This window comes from Artemia sp. Qi Xiang Cuo, chromosome 6 (genome assembly GCF_049724085.1).
Source record: "Artemia sp. Qi Xiang Cuo chromosome 6, ASM4972408v1, whole genome shotgun sequence".
Classification (NCBI taxonomy): Eukaryota; Metazoa; Arthropoda; class Branchiopoda; order Anostraca; family Artemiidae; genus Artemia; species Artemia sp. Qi Xiang Cuo.
Genome location: NC_142799.1, coordinates 52,303,527 through 52,329,030, shown reverse-complemented (window position 1 = coordinate 52,329,030; position 25,504 = coordinate 52,303,527). Strand labels below are relative to the sequence as shown.

The following is a 25,504-nucleotide window of genomic DNA, read 5'->3' as shown; positions in this document are numbered from 1 at the left end:
AATCATGCTATCCCCAGGACAACACCTAAGAAAACATTCCCTAAACAAATTTCTAAAGCATGGTGGACAAATGAGTGCCTAAATAAATGGAAGATAAAAAAGGCAGCTAGGACAGAATTCATAAAAAAACCAACACCTACTACATATTTAAAAAAATTACAAGCAGAATCTAATCTAAAAAGGACTATAATAGATGCTAAATATAAATAATGGAATAATTTTGCAAATAATCTCTCCAGAGAAACGCATGAGCCAATTATACATAAAGTTATAAGCCACATATGTGCGTAAAAGATTCATCCAAGTCAACTCCTATATGAACTTATACATAATAATATCCATTATGACAATGCTAACAAAAACGATAATCTATTTGTAACTCTTTTTGCTAATAAGCAAACATCAAATAATCACAGCAAACTATCCATAATTTCTATGAACCCTAGCTACCAACCACGTCCAGGATCTAAGTACATAACTAATCCATTTTCAAGCCAGGAATTGAATAATGCAATACATCATATTAGGTCCAAAACTAGCAGCAGCTATGACAATATACACCCTACATGGATAAAGAATCTCACACCTTCATACAAACAAGAACTGCTAAATTGTTATAATCACGCTTGGGCATCTTCTAGGTTCCCCAATATTTGGAAATGTCCGTCCCTCCTACCAATCCTAAAGAAAAATAAACCGAAAGATAACCCCGAGTCTTATAGGCCCATAATGATTACACCTGTGATGGGTAAAATAATGGAAAAAATGATTTATCACAGAATCCTCCGGTTTGTTGAGAAAAATAACATGATCCCACACACTCAAACTGGATTCAGGAAATACCACTCCTCAACAGATGCTTTCATTTTGCTAACACATGCAATAAATGAATCTTTCTCAAAAAATAATATCCTAGTGGCAGCTTTCCTAGATTTTGAAGGAGCATATGACAATGTGAACCACCAAATCCTTTTAAATAAACTTGCAAACATTGGAGTACCTCTTAAGCTAGTATCCTTTATTAAATCCTTCATATAAGTTCGAAGTTTCATTGTTTGTGTTGGTTCAGCCTCTTCACCCCAAAAGACAATATCCAAAGGCCTAGCTCAGGGAGCAATCCTTAGTTGCCTCCTATTTGCCCTACATCTCTCGGACATGAACATACCCCACACGAATCTACAATATGCTGATGATATGGTGCTATGGTCATCTGGCAACACCTTTCAGATAGCACAGTCAAATCTGCAAAAGTCACTTTTCCAGTTTGAAAAATTCTCTCAACATTCAGATTTACCCATTGCGCCCACCAAGTCAAAAATAATCCAATTTCACCGGAAGCGAAACCATGTTAATGCAAAACTAACTCTAAATAAAACAACTATTTCAGAAGATAATAATATTAATTACCTAGGTCTCATGCTTGACCAAAAACTTAATTTCCACCTCCACATTTCAAACACAATAAAAAAAATGCTATAGAAAAGCAAATATACTAAAAAGACTTCTTTCCACACCCTGGAGTTGTAAGGAGAAAACCTTACTCCAGTTTTATAAATCACATATAAGACCCCATATTGACTATGGGCTCATTGTCTATGGTGCATGTGCAAAGATCCAGCTGCAAAAAATTGAAGCAACACAAAATGATATAATACGTCTCATATTTGGTCTTAGGAAACCCACAAGCACCAAGTTTCTGCTTATGGAGAGTGGATTAACAACAGTAAGGGAGAGACGTAGCTTTCTCTTGATAAAACATCTTACAAAAATTTAATCAAATAGCTCAAACACATTACATAATTGGTTAAGAAATCCAGCCATGTATAGAGGTATTGCAGATGAGTATGCCAATATTCAAAAGAAGTTCTCTGTACCAGAAAAGTCTATTGCACCTACTTTCCCTCAATCCCCTCCATGGAATTGGTCATTTCCCATAATAAATACTGAATTTTCAAAATGGAATAAAGATTTAACCCCCATTGCTTTTGTTCAGAAAAAATTTGCAGAACTTAACAAAATTACCTATAAAAATCACTTCCAAATATTTGTTGATGGGTCAAAAATGAATGAGAAGGTTGCAAGTGGTATTTTCTTTCCTCACCTGAAAATTGCAATGGGTCGAGAGATTATTTAATAATTTATCTATAATGTCTGCTGAGTTAAATGCCATAATCATGGCATTAGAACACCTTAAGCAAAACCAATCTTTGATTAAAAATTCGAATAATATTATCATCTATTCCGACTCTTTATCAAGCCTTGAGTTGCTGGCCTCAGCTCCTCAATATAAGTTGGACATTGACACTTATCATTGTCTCAGTATTATTGATAATTTTGCTTCAAGTGGCATAAAAACTTACTTTCAGTACATTCCTAGCCACTCTGGCATAAGTGGTAATCATCAGGTTGATGAAATAGCAAAAGATGCTATAAATATTGACCAGCCAAGTGGGAGACCAATCCCAATTAGAGATATTTGCCGATGGAGGCTATCAGATATTAATTTTAATAAGATTAATCCTATCCTTTCCCCCTTTCCCAATAAGTATCTCTCTAAAATTTATCATAGAATTTGTTCTGGAACAAATGGACTAAATTTCCTTGCATTCTCATATAAGCTTTCTAATTCAAGTGGTTCAATTCCCCTGTCCCCTCTTTGCAGGCATTGTAATATGAATAATGAAACAATTGGCCATTGCCTATTTGAATGTAATATGCTGACGTCTGCACAACATACCTTGCTTTCTAAACTGTTAAAATACTTCAAACACCACAAAATCCCACTATCAGCCAAGAGCCTAGCCAACTATACCTGGACAGAGAGCATAGAAATTGACATCTATCATCTTATATTTGAACTCCTAGAGTCAAAAGATCTGCTGAAAGATATCTGAATATATCTAATAAATATGAGGCAATCAAGCCAGTAGCTCTGTAGCCCACAGAGTGAAGCAAAAGGAAAAGGGCTAAATAGTTTTACTGAAAAGCCTACCTGCTGTTAAATAGAAGAAGAATCGCATCTTACTCATGGAACGTATCACCCTTCCCATCAATTAATGACGTCCCGTCATTAGTAACTGCTTGCCTTTGATCTTTTTAAAATGTTCGCTATTTATTAACTATTTCTTCTACATAATTATTTTATATTTATGTTATGGCTTAATCAGGAGTGCTAAAAATTTTCTCTATTACTTTTCTTATTTTATTCTACATCCCTATCTAAAATTCATCTACCGGACTAAGATTATTCATGGTTCTAGGTTTGCTACTATACTAAGGATTTTTCTTTCTACATCTAACACTGATTACTTATACATTTCCAATAAGGTTGGGGCTATTCTACCTTTACATTAGTTTTTTTAATTCACTTTTTTTTGTCTATATGGCACACTATTTTCTATCTACGCTACATTAAATGAATTGATTGACAACGCTACACATAACTATCTGGACATTTAACACTACATACAAAAACGATTTAAAACACACAATATTGTGTTTACCATGTTCACTGGTAATTTTAAAACACCTTCACTATTGGGATTCTTGAATTATCAAAGTTATTAGGAAGTAACATATGTAGATTCACATCTATTCATCACCTTCGAGTCTTTAATGTAGTCAATCCTTCTCTTGTAAATTATTGTCCTTCACTCTTATTGTCTTGGCAAAAACTTTGAAGCATTTACGTTATCGTTTCTTCATGGAACAGTTAGAGTCTGGTTGTCTTCACACGACAAGTTTTTTCTAATAGTCAACTGGGACATGATGCTTCCCACTACAGCTGTTGGTGTATTTCTTCTCAGCATATTATTTTTTAGGATATCTTGAGGCACACAGAGAATGTATTCTCGCTTAAAATTGTTCATTTGTGCCTTTTATAAAATTTTTAGCTCATGTCTTCTGTCAATTAGCCTTTGCGGTGATTTCTAGGTTAATCATAGAGTAGTTGAAGTTTGAATTTGAAACGGGTTGTCGTCATACTGTAGTGACTGTTTTAATATATTGTCTTTAAGTTCAACTTCAAACATCTTCAAATAGCATTTAACTTCAAATATCGTTAAATATCGTTTATCTTGTACTTCTCAATGGGGTTCTCAGAATTAAACTTCAAATTATCTTTAACTTTGACACCAAATATCTTCGAATGTCTTCAAATATCCTTTAATTCAAATATCTTTAAATATCGGTTATCGTTTACTACTTGATGGGGTTCTCAGAATTAAACTTCAAATTGTCTTTAACTTTGATTTCAAATATCTTCGAATGTCTTTAAATATCTTTTAACTTCAAATATCGTAAAATACCCTTTAGCTTCACGTATCATCACTATACTGTCAAATGATTCTGGGTTCCATAGTGAGTATCAAAGGCAATATCTATGTATTTATATCTTGTATTGACCGATGGGTTTCTCAGCATTTATCTGATTATATAGTTCGTTAAAGCACTTGATACTGAGATTCAAATATAGTGTTACCTGATACGTAATATGGTTCATGGTCGAAGAAACAACGATCAAAGGTAACTGTTGTTTTCGTAGACGAAGTTGGGATGAAAATTACCTGGAGTCTATGGTGAGTACTCTTCGTTGGTTGAGATATGATGAAAATAGATGCTACTAGGTTGTATCTGAACTGGGCAGCTCATTGTAATGCTCGATAACCAATTTGCCATTTACTTCCTGTAATAAAAATAGCGAGGCAGAATCACACGTTCTTTGAAGTAAATACTTATAGTACAAATAAATCATACATTGATTGGGTTATAATAAAACAACATAGTTCCCATTGGGAAATTATATACATAGAAGTTTCTTCTAAGTTGTTATAGCCTAACGACATCATCAAATATTAATTCTTCAACTTTAAGTTTGGTCTCTTGTTATACTTTCTATTACACTACTACATACACTTTATTTTAACTTCTTTTAACACTTAGTTAATTTTACATTAGATTTAAAATAATCATTTAAACAGAGTTTATGCTACATGGCTAATTTTTTGAGGTCTAATTTTACAAATTATTTCATGCCTGCATTGTTCACGCACGTCCGTGCTGTTTAAGAAACGCATGTTGCAGCGTCGTAACCTCACGGTTTTACGTAAACGATACTACAATGAGAGAACAAGACATAACAAGGACGAGTGGTGACCTCTCTACCCGCCCGTTTTCTAATGTCTTCCCTATTTCTTGGCCTAGACGTTCTCATTGGGTGTCGGGTTTAACCTCTGCATTTCAGCTGTTTCCCCGTGTTCTTCTCTTGGTTTTCGTCTCATTAGTCTTAGGATTTTTCCGTAATTATAAGTCAATATTGGTGCCTCATATTCACCTTTCGAAGAAGGTAATTAGATGCAGGATATCCAAGCTTGCCCGTGTAGATTCCTGTTGATGCTTGGCAAAGAATTTAAGCGTAATGAAGAACTGACACCAATATCTTTTTATGAGGCTATTGTTTAAGCAAACCCTTCAGCACTATAAAAATAAATATAATATTCATGTTTTATTAGAATCCGATAACTGAAAAACACCTCAACATTAATAGGGAATTCCTTGTGGGTTTTACTTAGTCGCCATTGGGCATACACAGGGTTTCAATCCATATATCTTAACTGATGAAATGGTTTTAAAATTTTACATATTATTATTGAGATATAATTCCACATCCTCCGTGAAATTCTACATATAAACATACCAATAGCCAACCATTGGTACATATATTTCTCGAGTACGAAACATTATATTTTTCGAGTAAGAAACACATGAATAAGCAAGCGTGCAGCACGTAATTGCAATGGTGTCCTATTTTATGTGTAGCCCTAAAATAATTATAATCTGCACTAGGACAAAATATTTCATATAATTAGACGCTTCTGTACTGATAATTTCTTGTTTTGGATAATATCCATCTTAGTTAGGACATGGGTCGATTTTTTCATAGAAAATCCGAGGGGGCCTGAGTCGGTATAGGTAAGATATAACGTGACTGAATTGCGAAAATATGCCACAAAAATTAGAGCACAACATATGTCATAGATAAACCAATGAGATTAAAGAACATTTTTGTCACAGAACTATAGAACAGTGATCTCTCTGTTATTGTATACGTCATAGATATAAACTAATGAAATTAAATTTTTCGCCAAGAAGCTAAAGACATTAATGTCTCTGTTTTTCTTTGGAAGTAATGTTTAACACAGAGCTGTAGGACAGCATACGTCATAAATATAATATAATGAAATTAAAAAGCTTTCCTTTTTTTTTCGCCTCGGAGCTATAAGAAGGTAAACTCTCTGTTTCTTTTTTAAAGCATTCTGATCCAAAAAACGAAAACTTAACTAGCTCACAGAAGTTTCTATTCAACCTTTAAGTATTGTTTTTACTGGCTCTGATTGGCATAAAAATAATAATTTCTTCCACTTGAAGGACTGAGAAATATCCCTTCCTACAGTCGTTTACACACCAAAAAACTAAAAAAAACAACCATGGGCCTTGGCTTCCTCCCCGGGCGTCCCACAAGACGTGGTCCAACGCCAGTTGTCGTTTTCAGTCAACCACGATCTTCCTACCTTTGGTTATTTTCTGTTCCAACCTTACTCTCTGATCACCAGTGTTTTGACATTGCTCGTATTATTTTTTTCATCAATATTTACTTGGTTAACTTTACTTGCAAACTGTTAAATTTATTATGGTGTTAAATTTATTATCTTTGAAATTTGTCTTTACTTTAATTAGGGATATTTCCATCTGTCAGGTTTTTTTAACCTTTCTACCTGACTGTGTCGTGTGTTTCTCCTTTGTTTCTTGTGGTTTTTTGTTTTTCGGTATTTCTAACGAAATAAGGTCAAACTTTCTGTATTGTTTTTTCCAAAATTCTCGCCCTTTTTATCTTGTTTCCTTCGCGTGTGCAGCTGCTGAATTCGGTTTTGATTTCCCTATATCTCTAACTACTATATGGTCTGATTCGCCGTGGGACTGTTCGGAACTGGTTTACGACGAATCTGCATTGGAACTTTTAGAGGTGCCACTTTTTGAAGTGTCACCTGCCCTTCCTTCATAAATTTCTACTCCTCTAAAGGTAGTAGATTTGTTCCCTAAGTCCTTGCTTTGAGTCTTCAATTCGGGATTTGACATTCTCTTGAGAGCTTTGCGAGGAATCAAGAGTTTTAGCAGAGTTCCTTCACTGTTTGAATACCATGTTTTCAGAGGGATGAGGCTTTTTTTGCACTAGGGTTTCCCTCCGTGAAATCCACTGTTTATTTTTGACCTTGGACACAGGTATGTCCTGATCTTGACCTTGCTGTTCGTCCTTGGGAGTTTTAGTCTTGAGTAATGTACTTCGACTCGTTTTAATGGGAAAATCTATTAAAGCCATAGCCTCTCGTAGGTATGTTTCATTTGAATTTTTGGGAGGAGTTTTCTTTACAGTAATACCGGGGGTTTCTACAGCTCTGTTAAATTCCTCTTGCAATGATAGGGACCCTTCTAAAGGTTTTGCGGGGGAATCTTTATCGTCTGGAAATCTTTTGGGGGGAGAAAAGGTTGAAATTCTATCGGGAAAAAACTGAGTTTTCGGAGATATTGTGTAATCCAAATCTCCTGCGCTCGCCGATGAATAACTTTTTGGACTTTTTGGCGTTTTTATTTCTGGAAAGAATCCTGGTATTAGGGATTTTTTCTTAGGAATAACTAGATTTTTCATAGCCAAAAATTCTTCAAAGTTTTCCTCATCTCTGTCACCTTTAAAATAATCTTGTTTAAAATTCAAAGGTTTTAGCTCTGCCAATCTTGATTTAAGTGGTTCATTTTCCGAATCTGACGAATTACTAGAAGAGGGTTGTGATACCCATCTCTCTGGAAATTTCCCTCTTCTTACTCGGCTAACGTGCGCCTTGTAAGTTCTTCCACTATCGGGGTTTTCCATTTTAAAAGTATATTCGTTATCGTACGTTTGACTATTCTGTACGGTCCAGAATATTTGTTGGAAAGTTTTTTTCCTTCTCTTTTTGCCTCGTTCTTTAGGTAAACGCAGTCTCCTACTTTGAAATCTATACTCCCCTTGATTTTGGGTTGGTTTCATAGCTCTTGGTTTATTTTACATTTTTTCAGCTGTTGCCTAACTATTTTATAAGTTTTCCTCATCCTATTTATGAATTCTTGTTTATAATCTTCTGAGTTGTTATAATACTGCCGGGATTCAATAATCTCTTCATACGGGATTTTAAAATCACGACCAAAAAGTAAATAAAATGGATTGTCTTTGGTTGTTTCGGAATAAGCAGTGTTGATTACGTTAGTTAAATAAGGTAAGAATTTATCCCAGTCGCTTCTATTTTGTTTAGTATAAATACATAATACGTTCGAGAATAATTTATTACTGTTTTATATTTTACCATTACCTTGTGGGTGGTACGGGGGTGTCATCATTTTCTCTATATTAAGAAAACTCATTAAATCTTTTGTTACTTTCAAAACGAAATTGCTCCAGTTGTCACTCAAGATTTTATTAGGAATGCCAAATTGTAAAAATAATTTTGCTTACGCCTTACTTGTGGCATAAGCACCTTGATTTTTTAATGCTTTTGCAAAAGTAAATCCGGAAAAATGATCTATAACCGAAAGAATACAAGTATGGCCTCTGCTAGAAACAGGTAAGCCTCCACTTGTCCCGTATAGGTCAAATGAGATAACGTCGAAGGGGTACTTTGCTACCGGGACCCTTCCCATTGGAGGATTTGGATAAGCTGGGGGGATTTTTCTCAAGTTACATGCTTCGCATGTACTTACAAATTCTTTAAGTTTTGTCAGAGCAGATTGTACGTAAAAATATTGTTTCAATTTATGGAACGTTTTCATTACCCCTAAATGTCCACCTGTGTCTGAATGAAATATTCAACTGCAGGCCCTATCAAGTTTTGTGGTAACACAGGTATTATCGAGGTTTGGTTTCTATTTGTCTCAGAAGTCACGATTCTACACAGTATCTCTTCATCAAGATCATAGTAAAATTTATCTATCTCTTTTCTAGGAGTTTTGAATTTATCCGGTAACGCATCATCATTCACAAAATAATCAATTAGTGCTACACACATTTCGTCTTTTTTTGCTTTCTTTTTATATTTTACAAGGACAAGGGACAAAAGTTAATTTTATTATCTTTTACTGTGTCTTTGATTTTGTTTTTCTTACGTTTGTGTTTGCTTTTAGCATTTATAGCGTTAACTTCATTTTCCTCAGTTTCCGACGGCATATTTTCTGGGAATCTACTCAAAAAGTCGCAAGCTGCGTTTTGTCTACCTTTTAAATATTCAAATTCGTAATCTAGGTCTTGGATTTTCATAATCCATCTAGCTAGAAAGCCCGTGGTGTTTTTAAATGTGCGCAGGTACTGCAAGCTTTCATGGTCAGATCGTAGCATAAATTTTCTACCAATTAAATAATGTCTAAATTTGTCCAAGTGGTGGATAATAGATAATAATTCTAAATTTGTGGCGGAATAACTACTTTCGCCTTTTGATAAAGTTTTACTCGAATAGCATATAACTTTTTCTATTTGTTCAGGCATTCCCTCTAGAGGATTATGGTTTCTACTGGGATTATTTGTAAAAGAATTGCGCCAATGCCTTTTGAACTACTATCCGTTGTAACCAGACATCTTCTATTTTCAAAATAAGGGAGTGACAATATTGGTTCAGAAGTGAGTGCCTTCTCAATATGGACTAAAGAAGTTTGAGCTTACTCGGACCAGGTAACATTATTGGAGTTACCTTTAGCTAATTCCGTAAGAGGTTTCGCAATTTGGGCGTAATTGCGTACGAATTTTCTAAAGTTGCCAGTAAGTCCTAAAATTCCCCTTAATTCTTTCATAGTTCTGGAGGGCTTGAGGTTTTCGACACATTTTATTTTATCAGGGACTGGGGATATCTCTCCCTGGGTTACTACTACTCCTAAAAATTTAATCTTAGGTTGAAATAAATTTACTTTCTCAGGCCGGCATTTTAAATTGCCTTGCCTGAACTTCTCGAACACCTTCGCTTATGTTGCTAAGTGTTGTTCAGTGTTTTTCCCCACGCATATAATATCATCAACAAAATGAATTATATTCTTTAATCCTCTTAACAGGTGCAATAGGGGTCTACATAGCGCGCTCGAACTTGTTTTCAGTCCAAATGGTACTCTTAAGTATTCATATGAACCACATTCAGATGCTGAAAATGCAGTTTTAGGGACATTCTTTTCGGCTATTTTCACTTGGTGGTAGCCTTGGGTAAGGTCCAAAGAAGTTAAAATTTTTTTTGCTTGAAATTCAGTCTAGAATTTCATCTATTCTTGGTAGAGGAAATTTATCGCTAACTACCTGCTTGTTGAGGACTCTATAATCTACTACGAGTCTAAGATTTCCATTCGTTTTTGGTACTAAGATCACTCGTGCACTATACGGACTTATACTTGGGCGTATAATTTCGTTTTTTCTAATTCATGGATTTTATTTTTTTAAGCACTCTTTGTGTTTATATGGCACACGATATGGCTGTTTTGCTACGGGATTACCAGTCGTTAATATTGAATGTTCATAAAATGGTATTAGCCCGATGTCATCTTCAGATGCAGAGAAGACATCCTTAAAATTCCATAATAATTCGCATATTTTTTTCTTAAGTTCCAAGTCCGTAACATGATCCATATTAAATTTGTTTAAAAATTAAGATTTAGTTAAATGATATTTGTTATTTGAAGTTTTGATATCGTTAACTAGGTTTCTTTTAGAATTTCGAGAATTGAGTTCTCATCTATTTAAATCATTCCCCGTTAAAACCTGAATTTTAACTATACATGCCCCCTTTTTAATTGTAATTGTATCATTTTCGTGATTATTAGTTACCCAAATAAAACCTTCCCCTTTGTCATAAGATATAATCTGTTCCTCGCATAACAGATTTTTCGGTATTTCAGACGGTGTCGCAAACCATATTTCTGATTTGCTAATCACTGGTTCAATCATCTGTGATATTCGAATTTTTTGCATTGTTTTGGGAGGGACTTTTGTTTTCCTTATCGCGAATCCGTAATATTTCTATTTATTTTCGTTATTTATTAGATTCATACTGGCGCTATGCTGCGCCATTGCGGCATCTTGTGGCGTCGCGTTAGGTTTTATTATGTTCTTCCATAATTCCGCTATTTTCTTAATTTCGTTTGACCTGCACTGTCGCATATCTCCTAGTTTTATTTTCGCAGATGCAATACTTTTATTATTTAAATATTCTTCATTTCTGCAATATCTCTCAGGGTATTTGAACAAATTTCAAATGATGCCATGTCTTTGCGAGACATGAGGTTCATAATACTTCGACATTATACCACTAGAAATTTTGTTTACTGTTATGTTGTCTTTGTAACCTCTGTTACGATTTCTTAAGGTAGAAATTTCTTCCCCTACCTTAGCTGGGTAGACAAGCCTCTTATTTGCTACGTCTAATAGTATTCTATTAGACCTTAGAAAATTTGCGCCTATAATAGCCTCATATGGAAAGTTATCGCATATTATAAAATTTGTCATAAAGGTTCTATTGTCTCTTTTTAAGTTTAGGCAAATTGAACCTTTTGTATTTAATTTATGACCTATTACGCTCGTTAAATTGGGAATATTAGGGTTCCTCTGTCGTCTAATATGCAGAGGCAACATATTAAATACGCAAGAGTTTATGATATTAATTGTTGCACTTGAGTCAATCAAAGCCTTAAAATAAACATTTTCTACACAAAAATCATTAAATATAGGTAACTTGTTATTAATATCACTACAAGATGGCACTAATATTGTCTTGGACCTATTAAATATTCCTGGCACCCTCTGGGTCCAATTTATATTTCTGAGGGGCCTGAAACGTTTCCATGAGGATTTGTTCCATGTGGCAGTGCATGTAACACATAGTCAGACGTATTAGGTTCCGTAGCCATATCTAATTGATTTACGTCTGTTTGTCTTCGTCATTTATTATTATGGTAACTTGGATGTCTCGTGTCGGTATTGCTTGCTGGCAGTGACTGCCAATGCCGTTGGCATGCAAAGTTATCACTTCCCGTTGGCGAATTTTTGTGATTTCTATATGGTATTCTCTCATAAAATTTGCTTTTACGAGCATTTGTGTTTTCAAATCGGTAATTAATTTGTCTGTTGGGGGAGGGTTATACAAATTTTGTTGGTACGCATTATAAGGTACTGATTGGCACAATTCCCCTGGCTATAGCCTATTGCACGACCGGTGCTAAAATTTGTTCTTCTGAACAAATGGTTGCCGTAATTTTGCGTATTACCGACAGCAATTCTTGGTGTGGGATTGGGGACATAGTGGCACTCTCTCGCGATATGGCCAACACGATTACAATTATAGCACCTTATTATTGTAGGGTTATTTCCGTAATTAGATTGTTTAATAGGCTGAAAACGTACCGTTTTCTGCCTAGCGGGTTCTGGCGTTTTATTTCTTTGTGGCACTGGGGAGTTATCCCTTGGAAAGAAATTGGGGGTTGCCTGATCGCCCTTGAAGATTAGGTTTGCGTTTGAATCGCCTTGGCTATTTATTTTTGCTTTACTCTGATTAGCGACCATTGTATCAACTTCGATTAATCGCTCTACCTCCTGAACTGCAAGATCCAACGTCTGAATATTTTTGGATATTACCACTCTATATAGTTTTGGGGGTAGCCCTTGCAAAAAGGTATTTAGTATGACTTTTTCATACAGTTGTCCCGAACCACTTCCGTATTTTGCCTCTTCAGAAATGCGTATATTATCCAGGTATTCCCTTATATTCTGTGAAGTCAAAGCTCACTGCTCCGTGTTTTAATTTATTTATGGAACTGGTGTCTATAAACCTATCTTTAAATGCTTTTAACAAGTTATGAACCGTATTTATTGGCAAGATGGCGTTATTGCCTATGGTATGTTCGATCTGCTTCAAAAAGGTTAAGGCCTGGCCTTTTAATCGTAGCAGGAGCATGTCGACTAACGCTTCTAGCTCTGTTTTTGTTAGTTGTACAAACTGGGTCAATTGGATATTAAATTCGGCAATATCCGATTGACCACTGTACTCCGGGATAGATTTCGCTATTTCTATATTTTTCGCGACCAATTTCTGCACTATTAATTTTTCTTCTAAATCTTCAGACATTTTTTTTGAATCAATTGAAAATAAATTTATTTTTACTTAACCTATTTTGGGGGAGACTATTATCTCCTATGAGCTAAAAGGGTTTTCCTGTCGTAGCTTAGCGGCAATAGGCCTATTCATTTTGCTTATATGTCTGTATCTCTCCAATAATTGAATTTAAATTACGAAGTTTTTTATGGCCTAATTAGTTTCACAGTTTTCCTCCAATCTCCGAATCGCGCCATTTGTAGCGATGAAAAATTAACATTAGAAATTCTGACGTCTCAGAGCTTTGTTTCCACGGCATAGTTAGATCTGACTTCAGAGACACGAATACTTATAGGCTAACAGGGGTGAAAAACATTTCTCTAAACTGTAGTGATGACAACTTTTGGTGTTTGTAGGGATGATAACACGTGGCCTCTCCTTTCTCGAGCTATCTGGATATCTGATTCCCTTGAGAGCATTTACGTTGGAGACATACGAACTAATTATCTATTATCAGACTAGATGCAGACATATAAAATGAAATAAACACAAGTAAAAAAAGACAATAGATTTATTGAACTTACATACTTAGGTGCACAGCAATGGGTCACTCCAAATGACAATAACGGTGACAATGATGTAAGAATTCTGTCTAAATGGTCCTAAGTCTAGTTAACGAATTCTTCCCAATCTGACTTACGAATAATCTTAAAAAGCACATCTACCCCCCTATCAAACATAGCTTTTCAGTCCTGCGTCATGAGGACTGGCTCGCCATTGGCCCAAGAGGACCAAGGATGTAAATCTCGTCCAATAATTTCTTTTGAATGTATCTGATGATTCAGGCATTCACACGGTTTTTGCCATTTAAACTTCCTGAGAAATATTGTGGGTAGCACATTTTTTATTTCTCACTCTCTTAGCGGAATCTTAAGCCTGGATAGTGCTGTTCTTTGTCTGGGGTGACTGCACTTTTTCTCTTTGCAGATTAAGAGCTTCATTTTAGAAACTAGGTTCAACTTAATTATAGGAAATCGGAATTATCTTTAGAAAGAAGGAACTTTATTTTGGTATTTTAAATACATCGCATCTTACTCATGGTATAAAATATACTATGGTCAGTCCAGCCATAAATAATATTCAAGAGCTGCAAAGTGTGGATGAAGAAACGGATCTTGGAATCATTTTTGACAACCAGTGTAAATTCCGGTTCTAGGCGTTTACCCCCTCCCCCAGATCCCCCCACCTGCCCTGTGGAAAATAAGGCTTTCCAAATTTGAGAATTTTATTCAAGGTTTATTTTTTAGTTTCTGTAGGAGGAAGGAGTTTTGCTACCTGTGTATTATGCACCACTCACTCAAGTTTATGCTGTGTAAAATTCAAGAACACACTGTTTTTTTCATTAGTTTCTTTGTTACTGGAGAAATAAATTTGGGCTATAGGTTTGCAAATTAAGGGAGGGGGGTAAAGTATAGCGGGTATGCATGCAAAATGTGTTAGGTACAATTATTCTGCATATTAGATAGATAGATAAATAAGTGTATTTTAAAGCCAAATATATGGCCATGAATACAGTAAAATAAATGGCCATGAATACAGTAAAATAACATAATTGCAATGCACAAATAACATAAACTTTGATCAGTGATCATCATAAAACACTTAAATGAAACACATGATTAGACTAATAATATTGCTTAATACTTGGAAAAATGAACATTAGAAAAAACACTTAAATGAAACGTTACATTTACTTTATACTTTTTTTTTTTTTTTTTTTTCGTTAACAAAATTTCCAGGTACATTGCTATTCTTCTGTTATTTTTTAGTGGCCATATACCTACAAAGAATTGTTTTCTGACTTCAAACTGTCCAAATGCTTTAACCTTTGGTAAATACCCCCAGCCCCTCTCATGGAAAAGATGGCTTTCCAAATTTGAGAATGTTATTTTGAGTTTTTTTTTAAGGAGTTTTGGTATTTGTGTATTTATGGGCAACTCACTCAAGTTACGCTGTGTAAAACTCGAGAACAAAACCGGTTTCTTCATTAGTTTTTTTCAGCTTATTGCAAAACAAGACAAAGACAAGTGACAGAATATATGGTAAATATATAATTTGGGCCACTAAAAAAATACAGAAGAATAGTGAGGTATCCGGAAATTTTGTCAGCTAAAAAAGAAAAAAATATGAAACAAATCCAAGTATAAAGTAAATCCAGTGTTTCTTCCAGGTGTTAAATGTTTTTTTGTTTTTTTTTCAATGGCCATTTTACCAAGTATTAAGTACTATTATTAGGCTAATATTGTGTTTCATTTAAGTGTTTTACGATGATCACTGATCAAAGTTTATGTTATTTGTGCCTTTCATTTATGCTATTTTACTATTTTCATGACCGTATATTTGCCTTTAAATTACACTTATCTATCTATCTATCTAATATGCAGAATAATTGTACCAAACACATTTTGCATGCAGACCAACTATACTTTACCCCCCCCCCCGCCTCTGATGTGCAAATCTATTGCCCAAATTTACTCCTAAAGTAACAAAGAAACTAACAAAAAAAACCCAGTGTGTTCTTGAATTTTACACAGTGTAAACTTGGGTGAGTGTGTATTATACACAAGTACCAAAATTCCTTCCCCCAACAGAAATTAAAAAAAATTAAACTTAAATAAAATTCTCAAATTTTGAAAGCCTTTTTTTCCATTTGGGGGGGTATTTTTCAGGGGGTAAACGCAGGCCACCGTAGATTCCATTCAAACTATAAAAAGACTGTGTCTCTTGCAAACTCTGTCTAGCACTCTTAAAGAAAAATATATTCAGTAGGTCTCCCTATATTTTGTGAGGTTGTACAAGGCCCTTATCAGATAAGTGCTAGATTTTGGAATGTGCATAGCATCACCAAGATACAGGGGTGAAATACAGATTCTGGAAGGGGCACAAAGGAGAGCCACAAAGGCAGTATCTAAGATGAGAAACAAGCCTTATGATGAACGTTTGAAGGAGCTGAATTTATGTACAGTACACCAGTTTACTGACAACAAAGTGCTGATATGCTCATGACATATAAGCAGGGTTCGGACTCGCCTATAAAATACAATGAATTCCTATATTTTAATGCACTCCTATATAATGCCTGTATTTTGGCTAAAATCCTATTACTCCTATATTTTCGGCTGAAGTGGACCAGGAACATTGCTCATGATTTGTAATTTTCACTGCTTGTTAAGTAAGCCAAGATGTGCTTTACTTTGCTTTTGACTCTACTTGTAGACTGTGCTGTCTTTCGGTGTAGATCCATAATTAATTACAACTGTTGAGCTGTTTGAACTTAACTAATGATTTGTGTTGGGATTAGTAAGCTGCTTCTTCCTGGGCTATGCTGTTGTGTTGACTTAGTAGCCTATGTTTTGCTTTTTGTCATGTTGGGCCTGTCCGAAGTGAGTGAAGATCAGTATATTGGCTAGCAGTATGAGCTTAATGAGACTGTGAGTTCTTGCGACTTATGCGTTTCCTCGCTTGAATGCTATAAATGGCTGGTGCGAATACAGCCCAGTTTCGGACATATCCACATTTTTTTTTACGGCCTTTTAATCTTGGGATGCTATTTTGCAGGTGATGCTTGGTAATTAAGTATGGGGCCTACTAAGTTCAATGGTTCATTGCTTGCTAAGATGGATTGCAGCGGTAGAAAGATTGGCGAATGTTGTAAGACTGGGAACGACCAATACTCGTTCTTTTGCAAACTCTGCTTGAAAAATCTTGGTTGCACAGCTGGGGTTGCTCAGCTAAACCAACATGTGTGATCTGCAAAATACAAAGCCGCAGTTACTGCTCAGCTACATCCACTACAGCTTCACCTGACGGGACAATCTCAAGTTGATGGAACAACCAAGGATAAACCATTAGTTGGTACAAACATGTTTTGTGAGCGTGATGCCGCTTATAAAGCTGAGTTAATGTGGGCACTTCAGACGGTACAGAGTTCCATGTCTGCTAACTCTTCAGACCATATAGTCGCAACCTTCCATGCTATGTTCCCCAGTAAGATCCCCAACGGAATGTCCCTATGTGCGAAGAAAATCACGTATCTGATCACCAATGCGCTGCATCCTTACTGTAAGCAAATGCTTGTGAAGGACATTCAGTCATATTTTGTACTAGAACATGACGAGACAACCAACAACGCTGGTATGAAAGAGTTACAGATATGTGTTCGATATTGGTCCTCATACAGAAACGAAATCCAGATCAGACCTTTATGCACAAGTTTTATGGGCCACGAAACAAGTGATGACCTGTATAGGAAGATTAGGTCAGCCATTGAATGCCGAAAAAAAAGTGACGGGAAAGGGAAATTTGAACATTGGTACTTGCAACATCCATATAATTCATAACGCTTTCTTGAAAGGTCTTCAGGTGTGCGGAGAAGAAAGTTCCAACTTTTTTGTTATTCTTGTGCATTCATTTTTTGACGGCTGGCCTGCACGTTGTGAAGATTATCGAAAGTACCAAAAGAAAGTGGGAGTGCCAGAGAATGCTTTCATGAAGCATGTCCCAAGCCGCTGGCTGACGATCGGATATGCCCTCGCTAGAATCATGCAGCAGTGGCCGACAATCTTAGAGTACTTCCTGAACTTCATGCCGAGAGAGAAAAAACTCAAGAATCTTCTGTCCACTCCCAATTCTCTGAAGATTGTGGCTAATATCAAAAGTGCGACGATGAAGGCCCAACTCGAGCTTGTTCTAGCCTCAGCAGAACTGTTCATGAGTTTCACCCAATTGTTCCAGAAAGAAGAGCCTCTCATTCATGTTCTGCACTCAGAGATCAAAAGACTAGTTGTGACGCTTTGCGGACGGGTCTTTACTCCAGATTTCGTGACCGAGACTGAAAATTTCTCTCCAGAAATGTTGAACCTTGCTGAAAAATTTGCAGAAAATCCCATAGTTTCGGAAAATGTGGTACGAGCTTTCGGTGAGAAAGCAACACTGAAAGACAAGGCCATTTTCTATGTCAATGTGCGAAAACATTTTATTGCGGGTATTCGCCTTATTTTGAACAAATGTCCTCTGAAAAAGGATGGTTTTCTAGAGGCTTTACGCTGTTTGAGTCCGATCAACATGAAGGATTCAAGAAGCATTGCAGACATAGCGGTTGTGGCACGCGAGATTGCGATTGGAGTAAGCTCAGACGTCGCCCAGGCTGAGTGGCTGCTTTTGCGAACGGAAACTGAACCCCGTGAGGACATTACTCGGATCGAACATTTTTGGAGCCATTATTTTTGACTGGTGAATGAGCGCGGGGTCAGCAAGGACCCGGAACTTACCAAGCTTATCAAAGCGGTGCTGACGTTGTCTTATGGCAGCGTAGATGTTGAGCGTGGGTTCTCGCGTTCTGGTAGGATTCTCGGTGAAAACCAGGCCTTGATTTCTGAACGCGTTCTGGATGCGAGACTCATGGTATATAACACGTTGAGGTTTTATGGAGGAAAACCAGAACGGTTTGGTATTACAAAAGATCTGTTGAATCTTGCAGGTTCCGCATGGTCTTGGTATCAACAATATTTGGATGAAAAGAAAAAAGAAGCGCTATCCGAGAAGGAGAAAGCAGCTTGCAAATAGGACAGCAAGCGGAAGTTGCAGGAGGTCCACGACAAAAAGAAAGAAATAGAAGACCTGGAAAGCAAAAGGAAAAAACTTAGAGCATAAGAGCAAGAAAAGAGAACAGTAGCAGATACTCTACTTCAGTAAGCGACCGACAGAATGAAGACAGTTGCCGAGTCCATGAGCTCCATAGACATTGCCCTAGCTGTTTCTTTGCTCAAAGGAGCTGTGAAGTCCAGAACAAGTGAAAGAGAGCAGATGGTGGAATCTGCGAGAATGTAGCAGTCTGCAAACAGAAAAACTGACCTCATATCAAAATTGATGCCCAAGAAGCAGCAAGAGTGATTCCAAATATTTTACCTCTATCAGTCAATTTTTGGCACAGTATGTGTATCTGATTTTTCACTGTTTTTTACTATTTGCACATTTTGTATTTGAAATAAAAAAATAAAATAAATAAATATAAAAACTTGGCAAATGACGAATTTATGTGACCAGGCATCCCACGCCATCTATCACAGATCTGATCCCGAGGACTTCCGAATCCTATATTTGGCCTATATTTCGGCCCGGTAAATCCTATAAAAATAGGACAGAGCCTATAATTTGAAACGAACTTACCTGCCCGAACCCTGTATAAGCTTACTTAACAAGACCCCCCTCCCAATTCATTTGTCAATTTCCCAAATATTGGCCTTGACAGGAGGGAGAATTCAAAGAAGCTGTTCAAGCCATCTGTCAAAACATGAAACTGACAACAGTTTTTGTTTCCCAATATTAGTTTCCCAAATATTGGCCCTGACAGGAGGGGGCATTTAAACAAGCTGTTCAAGCCATCTGTCAAAACTTGACACTGACAACAGTTTTTCTCCTGCCATGTAGTAAACCACTGGAATACTCCCTCGGTTCTAGGCGTTTACTCCCTGGAAAATCCCCCTCCCCCGGTGAATCCCCCTCCCCTTGTAAATTAAGGATTGTCAAATTTGAGAATTTTATTTGAGTTTTTTTTTCTGTAGGGGGAACGAATTTTGGTACTTGTGTATTATGTGCCACTAACTCAAGTTTACGCTGTGTAAAATTCGAGAACACACCAGTTTTTTGTTACTTTAGAAATAAATTTGGACTTTAGATTTGCATATTAGGGGGAGGGGGTTAAAGTATAGCGAGTCTGCATCTAAAATGTGTTTGGTACAATTATTCTGCAGATTAGACAGATAGATAGAGAAGTGTATTTTAAAGCCAAATATATAGCCATAAACATAATAAAATAATATAAATGAAAGGCACAAATCGGTCATTGAAAAAAAAACAAAAAAAAAACACGTAACACTATCTTTCCTATCCTATCTTTTCTGTCACTTGTCTTTGTCTTGTCTCATGTGAAGATGAAAGAAACTAACATAGAAATCGGTTTGTTCTCGAGTTTTACACAGCGTAGACTTGAGTGAGTGGCGCCTTATACACAAGTACCAAAATTCCTTACCCCTACAGAAAAAAAACTCAAATAAAACTCAAATTTGGAAAGCCTTATTTTCCATGGGGGGTATTCACCGGGGGGGGGGGGTAAACGCCGGCCACCAGTCTCTCAAACACAACAGTCTCAGCACCCAGTAATGAAGTTTTCAAGAAGTCTTTGGATGTCAAATGGAATGGTGTTCCCTGGAAGTACCTGTGGGATGCATTTGATGTTTAATCATTTACATCATCAAGTATGGAGCAATTGACAGATCAAGATGGACCTTAATTTGCGCCGAAGTGCAAATTAAGGTATAAACCCATTGACAGGCAAAAAGGTATTATTTCACAATTTTGTCATATTTTCCAAAATTGGTCTACCTGACTGAATTTTTAAAAGATACAACCTGAACATAGCATTCAGTAGCTCAAATAAATTATATACCTTTTACAACTACAGGAAAGATATAATTAGTCCCATTCTAGGAAGTGGTATGTATAGGATCACCTGTTCTTGTAGTTGCTTCTATTTTGGTAGAACTCACTGACAATTTTGAGAGCAGTTGTTACCCATTTACCCTTTCACCATTGCTTGGAAAGGGTCTTACTTCTATTTTAGTGGTGATTTTTATGGTTTGCTTTTTATTAATTTTAGTGATTGCTTTTTCTTATTTTTGCACTGATGACAATTGAGCAGAGGTCTTGGCTGAAATATTTGTATTGCATTTTCACTGGCTGCACATATCCTTATGTTTTCTTCTTTTTGAGTTTGTTCTGATGCTCTAGCTTTCTCGTTGTTCAAGGTTGGGGGGAGGGGAGCTGTATGTTTCAAGTACAGTGTTTCCAACAATGCCAATTCTATTGCTGTAGTTTTCATTTCAATCTGACACCATTTTAAGAGTTTTTGGGTTATCTAAATTCTCATAGATTTGTTTTTGTCATAAAATTTTACAATTAAGATTAATTGAAATCATAGTTACCATTCCTGAATAAACTTTAAATGGTATTTTTTCCTCAATCAACAGTTTTTTTTTTCGAAAAAAGTGTTTATAAATGTTTGGTTACTATGGGCTGTGGTTTGTTCTATACTAGGTTGTTCCTAGTTGGGTAACCACGACAGACAGTTTTTGGTAGTTGGGACTTGATGATGGTGGAAACTGGGCTATAATTGTCTGTCTACAGTCTAGGAAAACTTGTTTTTTTTTTTAACATTTAAACCGAAAGACAGTTGCCATTAATCCTAGCATATTTAAACACAATTGTTTTACTTCACAATTCTTGCCTCACATTGAAGATTACACTAAATTGTATTTGCGAGTGATAGGAATTAATTCTGTTGATGTAGGCTATATACATACTTAAGCAGAATTATCATTTTCATGATAAAGTCTGTTTATGATTTAGTTTGCGTACTTTATGTATTGCTGCTGCAATCCCACGCTCCAGATGGAAGCACTAAAATTTCTTACAATGTCAGTTGAATAAAAACTTTAGAAAACATTTGCATCCTCAGGTTTGGTGTCTACTATTTCTAACAATTATGGTATATTCCCTCTTAAACTAGCCATTTTGTGACAAGCCTGCAGCTGTAACTTGCACCAAAAGGATATAATACTCATATCATCAGATTAATTTGTCTCAAATCTATCCATTCATGAAAGCAGAATTATGATGTTACTTAGAATTTCTCCCAGAGAAGTATCTAAACTTGCATAAAGTATAAGAAAATTGTCTTCTTTGACAATTTTTAACAAACATCCAACTTATTTACGATCTAAAAAACCATGCACCATGCAACAAACTTTAAAAATGAGATTAAGTAGATGGATACAACAGAATCTCAGCTATGGTGTAATAGTAAAATTTTCATCTTTTGTTTAGAAAGTAAAACAGTACAAGATCATACAAATAATGTAGCAAAATTTACAAAGGGAACGTTAACCTTAGAGTTAAAATCTATTAAAACAATAAATCAACTATAAATTCTGTTAATGCTGCTTTTTCTTGTTGTACTTGTTGTCTTACATCCATGTTTTTCTTATGAATAATCCTCTTTCTATAGCCTTCTTCTGTTTCTGTTATTTATAGTTTATTTATACAAGTTTTGCAACTATGTTTATTTTACTTCTAGTCTTGTTGATGATCGCTGTGTTGTTGAGCCTAAGGGTGGTGACTTGACTACTCCTCCTGCCAAATTTAGAGGTGAGCCTTTTCTTTCTGTGAAAACTGTATAAAGATGGACAGTTGAAAATAAGTGTGAATTTAGATTCTAAATTAACATAACTCCAGACAGTTATGTTCCTTGGGGCAGTATGGGAGATGCAGGTGTATCTCCCAGGAGGGGTTGGTGCCAGATCAGAACCTCTGACTCTTGGCTTATATTCTAGTGTAAAAGTGACATGGGGAAAGGAGGTATATTCTAGAACTGGGCTATCTAGGAATGATAATAAATTGGTTATTTCTTGTAGAGGTGGTTTTATGCCACTTAGCAGAAGAAGAAGATATTTGGGAAAGCTTAGAATGAAGAGTGGTCCTTACAGTTGCCTAACATCTAGAGAGTGAGAGGAAAATGTGTTGTATTTTCTGGGGAAGGATAAGGGTTAAAGGATTTGGGAAAGGAGATTTTTGGAGTGGATGAGGGGGAGCTTGAGTGGAAAAATTGTTGGAAAATGGGTGTTTTATTAGTATTATGAATATGGTGTTTTTTTTTCATGTGGGCATGACCCACTGTGAGTGTGATATATTTGTATGTTGTTTTCTTTTTATTTGTGGCCATGACCCTTTGGTTTTGTGTGGGTCAAATATACTATACTATAAACTTTTTCTATGCTGTAAATAGACTGGAAATATCTTTAAGATCTTTAATATCTTTAATATCTTTGTCAAACTGGAGCAACTTATAGGTCATTATTATATCGCCCCTGCATCAACAGTTTGTCAGAGTTGGTAGCTTCAGGCTCTGCAGTTGATATCCATACTCTTTATCTTTGAGACCCTTTACGCATTTAGTCGCCCGTCTTTGAATAGATTTGAGAGCTATCTGGTCTGTTTTATTAATTGTCGTGGTAATGCACATTCCATACTCCAATCTTGGGCTCATCAGGCTTTTATAGAGTTTAGTCACTATTGCTAGGGATCTACTAGTGATTGTACGCTTGACGATACCAAGAGTCTGGTTAGCCCCTGCTACTGCAGTACAGGTGTGGCAGTTGAATTTGAGGCCTTCATCCACAACAACCCCCAATTCTATCTGAGGTACTCTCTGAAATTGGTTGTCTCTCATCAAAATTTGATAACATTGAATATTGCCATCGTGGGTTATTTCTTCCAAAATGTAGAACCTTGCACTTTTCAACATTAGACTCGAGTCTCCATATATTGGCCCATTTGAAAAAGCAATCTAGGTCTGACATTATCGAGGCTACACCCTGCTGTGTGTCAACAGGACCAGTAAGTTTCAAGTCATCAGCATATATGCTAAGTTTATTAGTCGCGGTTTTTGGAGCATCATTAATGTAGATATTGAAAAGTGTAGGTCCCAAAACAGTTCCTTGAGGCACCCCACTTATGACCTCTGCTATTTCAGAATAGAACGCTGTACCACCTTTTCCAAAAACTCTGACAACGCTGCTTTCTTCCCTTCGAGAAAGACATAATCCAGTCCACCACACCTTCTTCAATACCAATTGCCTTCAGTTTCAACCGGAGCCTTTAATGACAGATTTAAATCAAAGGCTTTAGTGGCGTCTAGCAGAACTATATCAACTGGGAGATTTTGGTCAAGGACCTCAGTTATGTAATTATATGAGTCAATCACGTTTGTTTCAACTGATCTACCTGGTCGAAATCCGTGTTGGTGTTTTGATAGAAGGTTATTTGTTGCCAAATGTTTGAGAACTGCAGTATTTGCAATGCCTTTGAGGATTTTCCCTTAGCAGAGGTAATACTGACTGGCTGATAATTGGGAGCTGTGGTCTTGTCACCTCCTTTGTGTATTGGCAAGATATGGGCAACTTTCCAGGCCAATGGTATGACTTTGCCATCAATAGACTTTTGGAAGAGCCTTGAGAGTGGCAGTACTAATAGGACTTTTGAGAGTGGTCGTTGACCACCATTGGGGTCAACAATGCATTGTTGATGTTGATGATCAATGTGTTGTTGAGCCCAAGGCTGGTGATTTGACTACTCTGCCTGCCAAATTTGGAGATGAGCCTTTTTTTTTATTAGAAAACTGTATAAAGATGGACAGTTGAAAGTAAGTCTGGATTTAGAATCTAAATTAACATAACTGTACAGTTATGTTCCTTGGGGCAGGGTGGGAGATGCAGGTGTCTCTCATGAGGGGTAGGGGCCAGATCAGGACGTCTGACTCTCTTGGCTTGTATTCTAGGGTAAAAGAAACATGGGGAGAAGAGATATATTTTAGAGCCGGGTTATCTAGGAATGATAATTATTTGGTAATCTCTTGTAGAGGCAATTTTATGTCACTTTTTAGAAGGAGAAATTATTTGGGAAAGCTTAGAATGAAGAGTCCTTACAGTTGCCCAACATATAGAGAATGGTAGGGAAATTTGTCGCATTTTCTGGGGAACTATGAAGGGTTAAAGGGTTTGAGAAAGGAGATTTTTGGAATGGATGCGGGGGAGCTTGGGTAGAAAAATTGTTGGGAAATGTGTGTTTTATTAGTATTATGAATATAATACTGGTTTATTCATCTGGGCATGACCCACTCTGAGTGTGTTATAAGATGACTTTGTTTGTTTTTATGAGTGTTTTTGTATGGTTCTTTTTTGTTTTAATCATTCTTGTTTGAACCTTTTTATTGCAGCTTATTTGTATGATGTTTTTTTTGTGGCTATGGCCCTGTGGTTTTGTGTGTGTCAAATATATTATGCTATGCTACTATATCATAAACTTTTTTTATACTATAAATAGAAAAAAGCACATTTTATGTTTTGAGACACCATTGTTTCAATTGCTCCAGGGAAGGCAGTCCTTTTGAACAATTTTGAGACTCTTTCTGTTCCTCGTGTTCAGGTATGCTAGGTATGTAAATAAGAATCTGAACTAGATAAGAATGTCTTTGAGTTTTAGGTGTACTAAAGATTTGCAAGAGATTGCAAAAATCTTGTCAGATGTAAGAAAGCTGCAGAAGGCTACAGCTACCTTTTCAAGGTCAGAACAGAATTTTCACTTTGCTGCAAACAATCCTTATTTCGAACTATGTGTTTTATTTCTTATAATATCATAAGAAAAAAAAATCACAATCATAGCCAAGATTACTGAAAAAAATTAATGTG

At 36.2% G+C, this 25,504-nt stretch overlaps 1 protein-coding gene across 1 annotated transcript in view; it reads left to right on the top strand.

Moving 5' to 3' along the window:
• The window catches only part of Itpr (Inositol 1,4,5,-trisphosphate receptor), a 244,336-nt gene that overhangs the window by 12,708 nt on the left and 206,124 nt on the right, over nucleotides 1–25,504 (top strand). The window contains exon 2 of the mRNA XM_089091077.1: nucleotides 22,336–22,406. Coding sequence (XP_088947203.1) covers nucleotides 22,336–22,406 — 71 coding nt within the window. The remainder of the gene's footprint in view (nucleotides 1–22,335; nucleotides 22,407–25,504) is intronic.